Raw genomic sequence first — 12307 nt, 5'->3', positions numbered from 1 at the left:
CAAACCGGTATCAGGACTGAAGACCACAACAACAACAGAGGTCAGGAGTGGTGGGCGTTGTGAAAATGAAAAGTATGAAGTTGGAATGGACGCTGTTTATTCATGTAACGATGGTACATGGTTGCCTTCGTAGGGCTGAGCAGCCCGAAGAGGGGTTGCCCTCTGTTCATCAGGGGGTTTGAGGAGAGAGGCAGAGGCTAGAGAAGCGACTACTCGGGGCCGAGGTCTGAAGCTAGGAGGGCGCGGAGCTGTTTCCGAGCCGCCCTCGCCGCTCCCGGCCGCGTCCCCACGTGATCACACGATTAGTCTCTGATTGGAGGGTTGATTCCGCCAACGCGCCTTGCTAGTAGCGTACCCTCATCAGCGCAACTAAACCGAGGGACTAGAGCCTGACCGAGGAGCACGTGGCAGGAATGTGCCGACCACGGTCTTCCGACCAGCACCTTTCACCACAGTACGGCCGTACATTATGAATAGAAACATTTATTTAATAAAATTTTATCGGCAATGATCCGTCTTGGGAGGGAGAGGGGGGGGGGTCTCCTCCCTGCACACGTTTGTTACCCCATGCCATGATTGGTGCTTTGTTTTCAGAAGTACTAAATAAAAAAATAGTACAATGTATTATTTTAAGTTGCTGAAAGCTACACTTCGTTGGGAGTGAGCTCGAACAAGAAGATTCAGATCATTTATTTTTCTTCTGAGACCAAAATATTGCGTTTAGTGTTGGAAACACAGACGAAAAAAAGGATTTATTTATTTCCATTATTTTCACAAGTAAATCAAAGATATACTTATGTTTGTGGTACGTATTTCGCTCGATAACGAATGCAATCTAATGTTTACTACACGCCGCCTGACTGCGTTATACGATACTCTCTGGTGCTGTGTGGAGGCGGATTTGAAATCGCAGTCGCCTGTCTCTCTGACGTGGCAGTCTTGTCCGTTCGCAGATATTTTATTTTACTATGTTTCATGCCAATAGGCTATGGCTTTCCGTCCTCGCCCACAAGAACAGATATCAATGTACGAGTGTTCTGTTTTGTTTCATGAAAATACGTGATTCGCGCCGAACCAGCGATGTGAAAAGACATATTCGATTGGCGCATAGTATTCGGAAGACGTGAACTGCGAAAGGAGTTACGGAGGACGCAGTGTAGCCGTTGGCCGGCAGATGGCAGTATGCGACTTGCAGTGCTCAACAATGATAAAGCACCAAGATGCAAGAAAGGAATAAATAGTTCAAAAACGGAATAGTACACGTACTGGACACCATTCTGTCACACAACCATGAACGACATTGTATAAAGTAACGGAAATAGGAATTCAGATAGCTTTTTGTACACATTTATAAATATAGAACGGAGGAGAAATGTGAAGAGAGAAATACATTTTTTTGTATATCTTCCCGTTCTGGAAAAGGAACTATATTTTAATATTCTCTTTACTTGTGCCAAAGAGAATATGAAACGTACTTTAACACTCCTACATATGGCTACGAAATGTGTTTTTCATAAAACGATCTCCGTTTACCGCTTCTGGATCGTCATCTAAACACTTTCATATCGCTTAAAGGACATCATAGTCGCCGTTGACTGTACAAAATATTTATTGTTGCTATTGCAATTTCGGTCTTATGGCCATTTTCAAGTAACACTGCAAAAGTTACATTCTGCCAGAATATAAAACTATCTGCCATGAGTACAAGTTAATCAAACTTTCATATCGATTCTCCAAGTGCAGTGTCAGATGCCGGATTTCCTTCTGTATTTTAAAAGTAAGAATCGATACCATAGCAGTCCATCGTTTAGCTGTTTTGAAGCACATTTGATTTTATCGATGAATAAGCACTGAACTCGAATGCGGTTAGAACACTTGTCACGTCATGTCAGGCGTCTTTACCGGTACTCGATGGCAAACCTCGCTCAAGCAGCACTGTTTAAATTCTTCCAGTTGTTCACATACGTTACACTTACATAATTTTGTGACTTCCAAACAGGTCGCGACTTATCTTCCAATACTTCTCGAACGAAAGCACGGATTACACGGGATCGTGAAATCATGTTCGGTTTCGCATAACGACACTGTATTCACTCTGAAGACATGTAATCGCACCTTCAGATCGCAGTAACGTAGAATTTATCTTTCCGTTATTTCTCCGTCTCCTGCAGCCTACAGAGCTTTGTCGCTGCCCCTGCTAGCGCTCCGAAATGTCGGCAGTTTAATTCTCTCTCGGGTAATGGCTCTTTTCTGACGTAAATGAAAACGGGAGAAAATGATGATAAATGTGCAAGACAGCAGTCAAACTTTACATTTAGGACGGTAATAAGCGAGTAAACTTGTGAGTAATAAATTACGTCGGTGGGCCACACGTCAACTGTGATTAAGCTACTTAAAGCCAGATTTGGAGTTGTCTCTTCACAGACAAACTCGCAAAAGTAACCTTTTTTCCAAATGAAATTACGTATCGTATTCTTTACTGGAAAACGATACTAGCTTCCGCTAACCGCTTGTGGCGTCGTGTTTGCATAACACTTGCACTTTCCTACATTCATTATGTATGCACTCTCTCCACGTATAAAAACAGTTCAATAACTGTCGCTATAATGACGGCAGAGACATAAAAAATGTCACCTTCTGGCTTAATAATTATCACGTCTGCATTCACACACGTCATGTGACGGTCGACCATCGGTTTCTTCACGTGCAGTGATAACGACTTACTGTCGTGCAACATCGGCTAAAACTCGTACGCAGACGTGATAAAGCGAATCGCAAAAGTCGTCGTACATCCCAACAGAAAGAAGGTACCGTATTCGTCACTGAAAAATGATATAACCGACAGTATTTCCCATAATAGATCACTCTCCGAAGCTAAATGTTGTGTCGACTCATGGTAATTAAATTTCTCCTCAGTTGACAGGTTTTCAGTGATACAGAAAAATGTAAACTAACAATTTACAAAATGCCGCGAAAACAGGTGTGGGCCGAATATTCCGTTACAGCTCGGGACGACGTTTCTCGCAGCGACATTTTTGTCACAGATGCTCTCGGCATTCTTATAGGGTTGAATTTGAGTAACAAATTAAGATTCAAACGAATCCCTCCACCGGCTCTTTCTGGACAGCTGCCTAGAGCCGTGCTGCGAAAGAAGGTGTCGATGTCTGCGGCGCTTCTTCCCTCGTGCTTTAAATGCAAACAAGTCTTGGAAACCCTCGGTGTTCTCTCAAAGCTAAGGCAAAAACCAAAACGTAAGTTACTGCTGTACATTCTGATCTCTACAGCCTGTCTTTAGACAAAACTGACGTCTCTTAGTTTTACGTGAATACATGTAAAGTAACTAATTTTGCCTAAAACGCTACAGCGAAAATCTAAATTTATTACTGCTTTTTAGCGTCACTCGAGCTAAGCATATTCAAGTATTGCGATACCTCTACTGTTGTCACATGTGCTTCTGGGCGTCGGCAAGCAAATGTATCATTAACGGCATTGAAAGATCATCGCTGTTAAACTAGCATCGAGTTACTCATGAAAGTTTACTTGTGTTCTTAACGACAGAGCACACTCTGTTATTGGCCTTACTAAGAAAATACATTTAGCACTCAAAAAGATCCGTCGTTTTAGGAAGTTAATGAACGTAAAGAGTGTACTTTTCGTCTGGCTCTAGCTTTAATACACTTGAAAAACACTCAAAGGTGGACATGTAGCCCTTCTTTTAGAACACTGTGGTGTACGTATTCTTTTTCTATAGCCTTATTCATGTTTCTTCAAGCTGATGCTTGTCACGTTTTCCTTATTATGGCATCTCCCATTGCAAAATGGCGCTGTGGCTCTTTACAGATTCTCGCCACGTATTAGAAGAGAGTTGCAACTGTCGTGGCGACAATGGAAGAGGGCAAGTTGTTACTGTTTTATGTCACATTGTCAGGTGCACTGTCTGCTCTCACAGCTGTACCAGAACTTGCCAGTTCAGATGTTCCTCAGTCTGCTTGACCCCGTGCCGTGAACTAAACAGGCCTGTGACCGTTAGTGCTGCCCTTCTCTGTACACGCTTAGTACGCTCCCGTCTAGTACGGGTCCCACACACTCTGGCATCGAACGCAGGAGTGAGTGGGGAGCAGACTCCCCCCACCCTGCCAGTCCCCCACCTGCCTCACCCACGACTCAGCCTGTGTGGTCACTCCGTCTCGTATCCCTGCAAATTGCTACAGCTGACTCATTGCAATTGTAAATAATTTATACGTAGTCATATGGCATTTGGGATGTGCGTGATTTCACGTTCCTATACATTTAGACAGCGTTTCCACTTGACACCACTTTGGTATCTAATCAAGAGCTTAGCGAGTGTCACTGATGCATCTTTCCGACAGTAATTCATCAACAAATCATCACGGCTGTGGTCTGTTGCTGATGGACAGTGGTGACGTCATAATATCGACCACTCGCCACCCACACACGATTCTGCAGTGACACATATGCTCCCTCTGTAATCGAGTGAGCCGGCGGGTGTGGCTGTGCGGTTCTAGGCGCTTTAGTTTGGAACTGCGTGACCGCTACGGTCGCAGGTTCGAATCCTGCCTCGGGCATGGATGTGTGTGATGTCCTTAGGTTAGTTAGGTTTAAGTAGTTCTAAGTTCCAGGGCGCTGATGATCTCAGATGTTGAGTCCCATAGTGCTCAGAGCAATTTTTTTTGGAATCGAGTGAGCCCGACCTCATATTCTTCTTACTGAAATAATACACTGAGTGCTCTGAGACATTTTCTTGCCAAGCGAACTGTTTTTCCATTTTTAACTGTCCGATTGTCTTTTACTCCATGGCTTACAAGCACAAAACTGACAGTGCAGAACTTATTTTTTGGCTATATGAAGATAGTATCTGTCCTCGAAAGAACACGCTTCCCGTGAGAAGCTTCTAGAGAAGCTGCACGGTCATCAGTGGTATCTGTTCTTTCGAGAACAGCCACTATCTTCATATAGTTAAAGGCTAATGGCATAATGGCAGGTACTAATGGCTAATGGCAGGTACTGATAGTGAACACATTTTAGACATTAATCAAATTCAGATGGTAGTAATGCAGAAGCCGAGTTGATTTTTCGCTTAATTCTGTGCCTCCTCCAGCCCAACAGAGCTTTGCCGCTGTCTCAGCGTCTTATTGTCGCTGCTAGCGCCGCGGAAAGTTGGCAGTTTTAACTCTCCCGCGAGTAATGGCGGTTGCATGAAGTAAATGAAAACGGCAAAAAAAAAAAAAAAAAAAAAATGTACATGCAAGAGTTCGTCAGCGAAAAAAGAGTGAATCCGTTCTTGGCGTGGAACCTAATATTTAAAATATTTGAAATATCGGTGCACTGCCGCATCAGCGATTCGCGGTTCTTTTGATGCCTTAAGAACAGAGTTATGTTGGGAGGGGTGGAAAAACCTGCCGAATTCTCTCTGTATTTTCGTCACTTTTCCTTGGATTGTTTACATGGTGGTTGAAATGCACTCTCGCTCATTACTTGGAGTTCCAGCGCCATTCTCTTATGGATAGACGAGAAGCTGGTGGTTTCCCGTGTCGAGTCCCGAAGTATCTCTCGTTTTTGGTGTCTGACTGTGTTGCAATAAACCGAGGCGCCAACCATTCTGCGATTCGTTTGTGGTGGTCCTACACAACCCTGCAACAGAAAAGAAAGACTTTTTTCCAGGCACGTTGCTCTTGTCATCTGAAGAGGCAGAACATTTATTCATTACCTCACGTAGAATTGCGTCAGACTAACTTTAGGTTTTTTTTCCAAGTTAATTACAAGTCTAGTTATATCACTTTGATGTGCCGTAGCTTTTGAGACATCTTGTAGACTATACTAGCAGACTGTACTAGGAATTGGCGCGAACGGTATATGTATCTTATCTTACATTCGCCTATCCAGGGCGAATACGTCTGTTACGGTAGAATTACTGCGTACTTTCTCATTAATACACTACATTTTTGTAGGGAATCATATCTGGTTCAAAAATGTTCAAATGTGTGTGTGAAATCTTATGGGACTTAACTGCTAAGGTCATCAGTCCCGAGGCTTACACACTACTTAACCTAAATTATCCTAAGGACAAACACACACACCCATGCCCAAGGGAGGACTCGAACCTCCACCGGGACCAGCCGTACAGTCCATGACTGCAGCGCCTTAGACCGCTCGGCTAATCCTGCGCAGCTCTTATCTGGTACTTCAATCATATTTTGAAGGCGAATTCTATGGAACGACTCTTGTTTCGTCCAGACAGGTGTTTCGATATAAAAAATGAAACATCCAGCTACGATAACAGCTTTCTAGCTTTTACATGTACTGTTCTGGAGACAATATTTAGTGTCTTTAAGATTACTCAGTTTTTGTATCTAATGAAATCACCTTAGGTTCTTGTCATGACAGAATGACAGCACCTAAGTGTCAAACACATTATAGTCAGCACTTCCTTCTGACACGCCAGGTCAGGTCACACATATTACGTTACCTTAACCAGTAGGTGTATATGGACGCCATAAAGATGATTATGATGATGATGATAATTATTATTTGAGGTGAGGGGCGCTCGACATCATGGTCATCAGCATCCTGACGAAAAGTCAGCATGGGAATCTCATGGGTGGGGACGAAGGCTACCTCACATGTGGAGCAGTTTATAATGTATTAATGTTTGCCTCCCTTCCCCACCAACTGAGGAGTGAGGCCTGACAGTTGACAAAATTTCACCACCCTTGTAACACTGGAATCAGTATCTGCAAGGACGGTGGGCAAATCTCCATCGAGACTGAGGGCTACCCTAATATCAGTATATAGGACACACATAGCCACAATATGCTGAATTGAGAGTGGCATGCCACAAACTTCACAGAGTGGTGGACCCTCCTGCTGTAGCCATGTGTTGAAGAACTATGTCTGATGCACAGTCTGCTATTCAGAACCTCCTTCCAGTGGTGAGGCTGACATGGTCCGCCGTGCTTTTGTGTTCAGTTTTAACGACCTCCGTTTGTTTTCTGTCACCTGCAACCATGCACTCTCCCACTGATACATGATGTGTCTGTCAGAAAATGAGATGATGATGTGCAACGGGATGGGACATCGGTGGACAGCACCATCCTAACATGCTTCGTTGGCTGCTTTGTCGACCATGTCGTTGTTCTGTATCCATTGTGACCAGGTACCCAACGAAAGGTCACCTCCTGGCCACGGTGTTGGAGCTGCTGCAAGGAGTCGTGGATGAGCTGAATCAGCTGGTCTACTGGATACATTTGGTGAAGTGCTTGCAGTGCTCTAAGCGAGTTTGAACAGACAAGAAACCTTGTACGATGATATCTGTGAACTCTTTCCAATGACATCAGAATGCCATACAATTCTGTATCATAATTTGTAAATTGTTCTGGAAGATGTACTTATAAACCACATCAGGGAAAACAGGACAACTGCGGATATTCTCTTGCTGGGATCCGTTTGTGTGAACAACAATCAAACTGTGGTATGAACTTAAAATGGACGAAAACACAGTTGTAAAACATAATCTGGTGTACAAGTTTTCTTGTACTGTGTCAAGCTTAAAATTACATTAGGCCTCTGAAGACACTAAGGCAGCAATGTGTTCGATCCCTGGATCGGCAGTTTGATGCCTGATAGATCCAGATCCTTGAGAAAGTATGTAGCGCATATCCTAAATGACTTGGTCGCATGGGGCCGATTCCTGAATAGCCATTCAAAGAGGGCTGGGCCACTAAACTGTCAGTGACTGAGGTGATGCGGAGATTTTCAGCGCCTGTCGAGCCGAAAGGATACGTCGCAAATCTAGAGTGGTGGTTCACTAGCCTCTGCACACAGACTAGGAACTGGGCTGGTCCAAAACGCTTCAGTCGATAACCGAATGGCCTTATGGTGGACACCATTTAACATCTTGAGGTAGAAAGGACAGTTTGATCTGTAGACCACGCTGCTTTGTTCATAGGTCCTTCAGGTGTGCAAGTCTATTTGAAGTCAAATAATAAACCCAAAAAGTGCATAGTTCCTTGAAAACGTAAAATATTGTCCCCCATTGTGAGCAGTGGTTGGTTAAATTTTCGACGAGCACTGTTTAAATTGACAGATGCAGACTTCTCAGGTGAGAATCGAAAACCAATTGTCCTGGCTCAGGTTTCCAGCCTCCTAATGGTCAGCTGTAGCTGCCTCGCCGTCATTTTAACATCCAAGGAAGAGTAGCAAACAAAGATCATTTGACAGGGTTTCTGACTGTAGAGGCAATGTCATTGATAGTGATGGCAAACAATGTGACACTGAGGGCACTGCCTTAGGAGACTCCATTCTCTTGTACATAGCAGTGAGACAAGGCTTAACTAATGGGATATCGAAAACGCCCGTTCTCAAGAAAAGATTGGATAAGAAGTGGCACGTGTCCACATAGTCCCCATTCATGAAGTTGGTGAAGGATGTTGTACCTCCAAGTAGTGTCATGTGCTTTTCAGGTTAAAAAAACATAAAAACCAAATGGTTCCAGCATGAGGACTCCTGTGTCGCCGTCTCCAGTAGAATTAAGTCGTTAAGGGTGGGACAGTAGCGCCTGAAACCGCACTCGGAGTGCCTCAGGTGAGTTGGGAATCGAGCAGTCAGACAAGGCAGTAGTTGACCATGTGTTCAAGAGTCTTACTCATACACTTCATAAAGGATACACTCTGGTAACTGTTAGGGGCACTACTCTCCTTGCCTGGCTTCCAGAATTGAATTAATATAGCCTTATTCCAAGTCATGGGGTACTGTCCATCAAACTAGATCTGATTAAAACAAGAAAGGAGCTGTTCTTTCAATTCAGGGCCCCGATGACGAAGCATAGCATAACGGATCTCATCAGGTCTGGAGCAGTGTCTCTGACTACAGACAAAGTGAATTCCAGTTCCCACATGGAGAATGGAAGGTTGTAGACTTCCTCATTATGCGAGAAGAAATTGAGCGTCCTCATCTCTGCAGTCCTATGGAACACCTGAAAAACAGGGGCTTGTCTGGATGACAAAGTGACATTAAAAAAAGTGTTCAGCTAAAACCTGAGCCATGTCTTCTGGCGTGTTCACAAAGACCCCATTACTTAACAAGACTGTAAGGGGACGTTGTCTGCCCCCACCTGAAATACATCTTATTGATTTCCAAACTTGCACAGTGAAGGTGGACCGATTAATGGAAGTCACGAATTGTCTCCAGGAAGCCTTTTTCCATTCATTTAACACTCGCCTCGGATGTGCTCTCACAGATCTGAATACATGAAGGTTTTCTGGACAATGTTTGAAGTTCTACAGAGTTCTTCATCTGGCCCTGATTGTCAGTCAACAGTTGTCAATCGACCAAGGTACAGGCCGCCGTCTGAGGTGGTTACTAGATTGGGGGATGGGCTCTGCAGCAGCTCCTTGGATCTCAAGAGTGATATGGACCATTGTCTCTTGTGCACAATGAAAATGGTTCAAATGGCTCTGAGCACTATGGGACTTAACATCTATGGTCATCAGTCCCCTAGAACTTAGAACTACTTAAACCTAACTAACCTAAGGACATCACACAACACCCAGCCATCACGAGGCAGAGAAAATCCCTGACCCCGCCGGGAATCGAACCCGGGAACCCGGGCGTGGGAAGCGAGAACGCTACCGCACGACCACGAGATGCGGGCCTCTTGTGCACAATCCTTTTGTTCAAAAATAGCTTGGATCTCACGAGTGATATGGACCATTGTCTCTTGTGCACAATCCTTTTGTTCAAAAATAGTCTTTCAACTATACTGCAACCAATTCTCCCTCTGTATCATCCATCTACATGGTCTCCTGTCAGCCAGCGTCCTAGTTGGCAGACGGATCCGCATTGGGTAGTGGTCACTAGAAAGGAAATCTGGAGCCACTTCCCACAGAACTGAATCTGCAAGAGCTCCAGAACAAAAGCAAAGGTCAATAGCTGAAAAAGTCCCTATAGCTGTGGAACCATGTGTCATATGACCCGTGTTCAGAAGGCAGATGTTCTCAGAATGGAGAAGTCGCCTGATCATACGACCTCTGCAGCAAGTGGTAGCCAAGCCCCACAGCACATTGTGTGCATTGAAGTATGGGCATTGAAGTATGGGCATGGGAGTGCCCGGAAGAGTTCTGCCAGCGCATCTGCATCCAAAAACATCATTAGGCAGAAGGTGCAAAGAACACAATGTGATAATGCGTGCAAGAACTTTCACGGCAATTGCTTGCATGGCCTGTCTCCTGTAGTATCATCCTTGCTGTATGGGTGGTAACCCTGTAATGTGGGTGTCTTGGTGACTTTAAGATGGGTTTCTTGTAAGTAGATGTCCTGGGGTAGGAACTGTAATTCTTCCAAATGTGAGCGATATATATTACAATTCCACTGCAATACATGTGGGGGCCATTTTTTAGCAATGGTTGGTCTTTTCTTTCTCACTCCGAAGCAGTGATTTACTGGGGAGGTCAGGAGGAATCTTAGCCAGTTCCCGGCTCTCCAGTTCCTCCAATTGGATATCCTCCAGAGCATAGTCCCAATCAGAGAGGGAGAGAGATCGCCTATCTGAAGGTTTAACTACCGCTTTCTTGAACTAGGAACTACTTTTCGAAGGACGTTTTTCTTTACTGATGGGAGGAGGTCGTTGCCTGGGTTGCAGGGGTGGCTTAGTTGGCTTGTAATGGTGGTTAATGGCATGTGGCTTAGGTGGTAAGCCCATTGCTGACAGTTTCCAAACGACTTCAGCTGTGAGTGGAGCGTTTCCCTCACAGGTACACCGACAAGTGCATGTGCTCATACTTGAAGCTGTGGTCTGAGTGTGTGGAGCCATCACACTTAGCGACAACGTATTAAGGGCAGATGCAAAAGAAGTAGCGAAAACTGGAGGTTGCGTAGCTTTGAAAGCTTTTATAGCTTTACCATAGGGTATGTGTTTCTTTACTTTCAACTCCTGAATTTTCCTTTCCTCGTTGTAAACCTCAAACTTTCTGCTCTACACTGGGTGATGCCTAGAGCAGTTTACACATTTCGAAGGAAGTTTACAAGAATTGCCTGATTCGTGAGGTGAGCCTCCACAATAGCCACACATAGCCCTGCCATTACATCCAATAGTGGTATGGCCAAATCTTTGACATCTGTAGCATTGCAAATTTTCGAACCTTAATATGGATATTGCCTGCAAGGAAATGTTCAGGTAGTTCTGGAATACTAAACGTTAGAGTAAGTGTCGCCGATTGTTCTAATTTGCCATTGACTCTCCTCATTTAGTTCTACATTTCAGTGACGTCCATATTTTTCCATTCTTCACGTAACTCTGCAGGGTCCGTCTTCATTATATTAGAGCAGGTAACCACAACGTTACTAAAGTTAGGGGATTTATGCGACTCAGACCCGATTGGGTAGTTACCTATGGCCGTACATCCAAGGAGGTTAGATATTTGGGTTGAATTAACAGTTTCAACTAAAAGTGCAAGGTAACCTGCCTACCGATTGTACTGATAAAATTCAACTGGGTAGGATGTTTACAGCCGATTATCGTGTCCTAATGCTTCTGCAGGTTATCGTCTGTAATATTGGTTTACAAACGTCGTGTGCTCCACTAAATTACTGGCCCCTGCAAGTACTGCTGGGGTATTAGTAATCTTTAGTGTGTGGATTCAACGTACCTGTAAAAATTTGAAAGCAACGGATAACGCAATCTTTATAACCACTACAGAAGGCAGCTATGCAGGGCTTAATAGGAAGTATAGAACTTTAGTTATATTTATTTGTTGACTCAGCATGTGACTAAGGTAGGGACTAATTTGTTGGAATTTGCCTGTCATCTCTAAGAGATAGTTTATCACTTACTATTTTCCATTTTCTAGGGAGGTTTTACGTATTCTTTAAGCTGTTAATGATAAACGGAGGAAATAATCAGTAGAGGATCTCGATTAATTGATATTTATTGACTACCTGTAGCATTTGAACAATTAGCCATGTATCTATTGGAACTAGTTACTGCCCATCCTCAGCAATAGCAACATGTTATACATCATGACAAATAGTCCCTCTAATAAACACGACTTAACTTTCACCACGTAATTATGGAAAGGGAGAGGGTAGCGAAGACCTGGCTTCAGTGGAATTTTATGCAGGCACACGCTTGTACCTAAAGGCGTGCCTTCTGTTGCTATTAAATTTAATTACTATAGGCCACGGAGAAACAAGATCAGCAAAAGACGCTACAAGTGGGCTCGATCAGGGTGGAAGCGTATCTGCCCAATTATTTCAAACTTTATTAAAACGTGCGTCGTAGAGGGGGTAGCAA

General features: G+C 44.0%; 1 protein-coding gene across 1 annotated transcript in view; it reads right to left on the bottom strand.

Moving 5' to 3' along the window:
• Positions 1–5538: 5538 nt before the first annotated feature.
• Positions 5539–12307, bottom strand: part of LOC126213312 (zinc finger protein 492-like) — a 139890-nt gene continuing 133121 nt past the window's right edge. The window contains exon 8 of the mRNA XM_049940997.1: positions 5539–5652. Within this exon, the coding sequence (XP_049796954.1) occupies positions 5643–5652 (10 nt within the window). The 3' untranslated portion in view covers positions 5539–5642. The remainder of the gene's footprint in view (positions 5653–12307) is intronic.

Source organism: Schistocerca nitens, chromosome 11, assembly GCF_023898315.1.
Source record: "Schistocerca nitens isolate TAMUIC-IGC-003100 chromosome 11, iqSchNite1.1, whole genome shotgun sequence".
Classification (NCBI taxonomy): domain Eukaryota; kingdom Metazoa; phylum Arthropoda; class Insecta; order Orthoptera; family Acrididae; genus Schistocerca; species Schistocerca nitens.
Note: the sequence above shows the minus strand (reverse complement) of the source record. Positions and strands in the feature narration are given on the sequence as shown.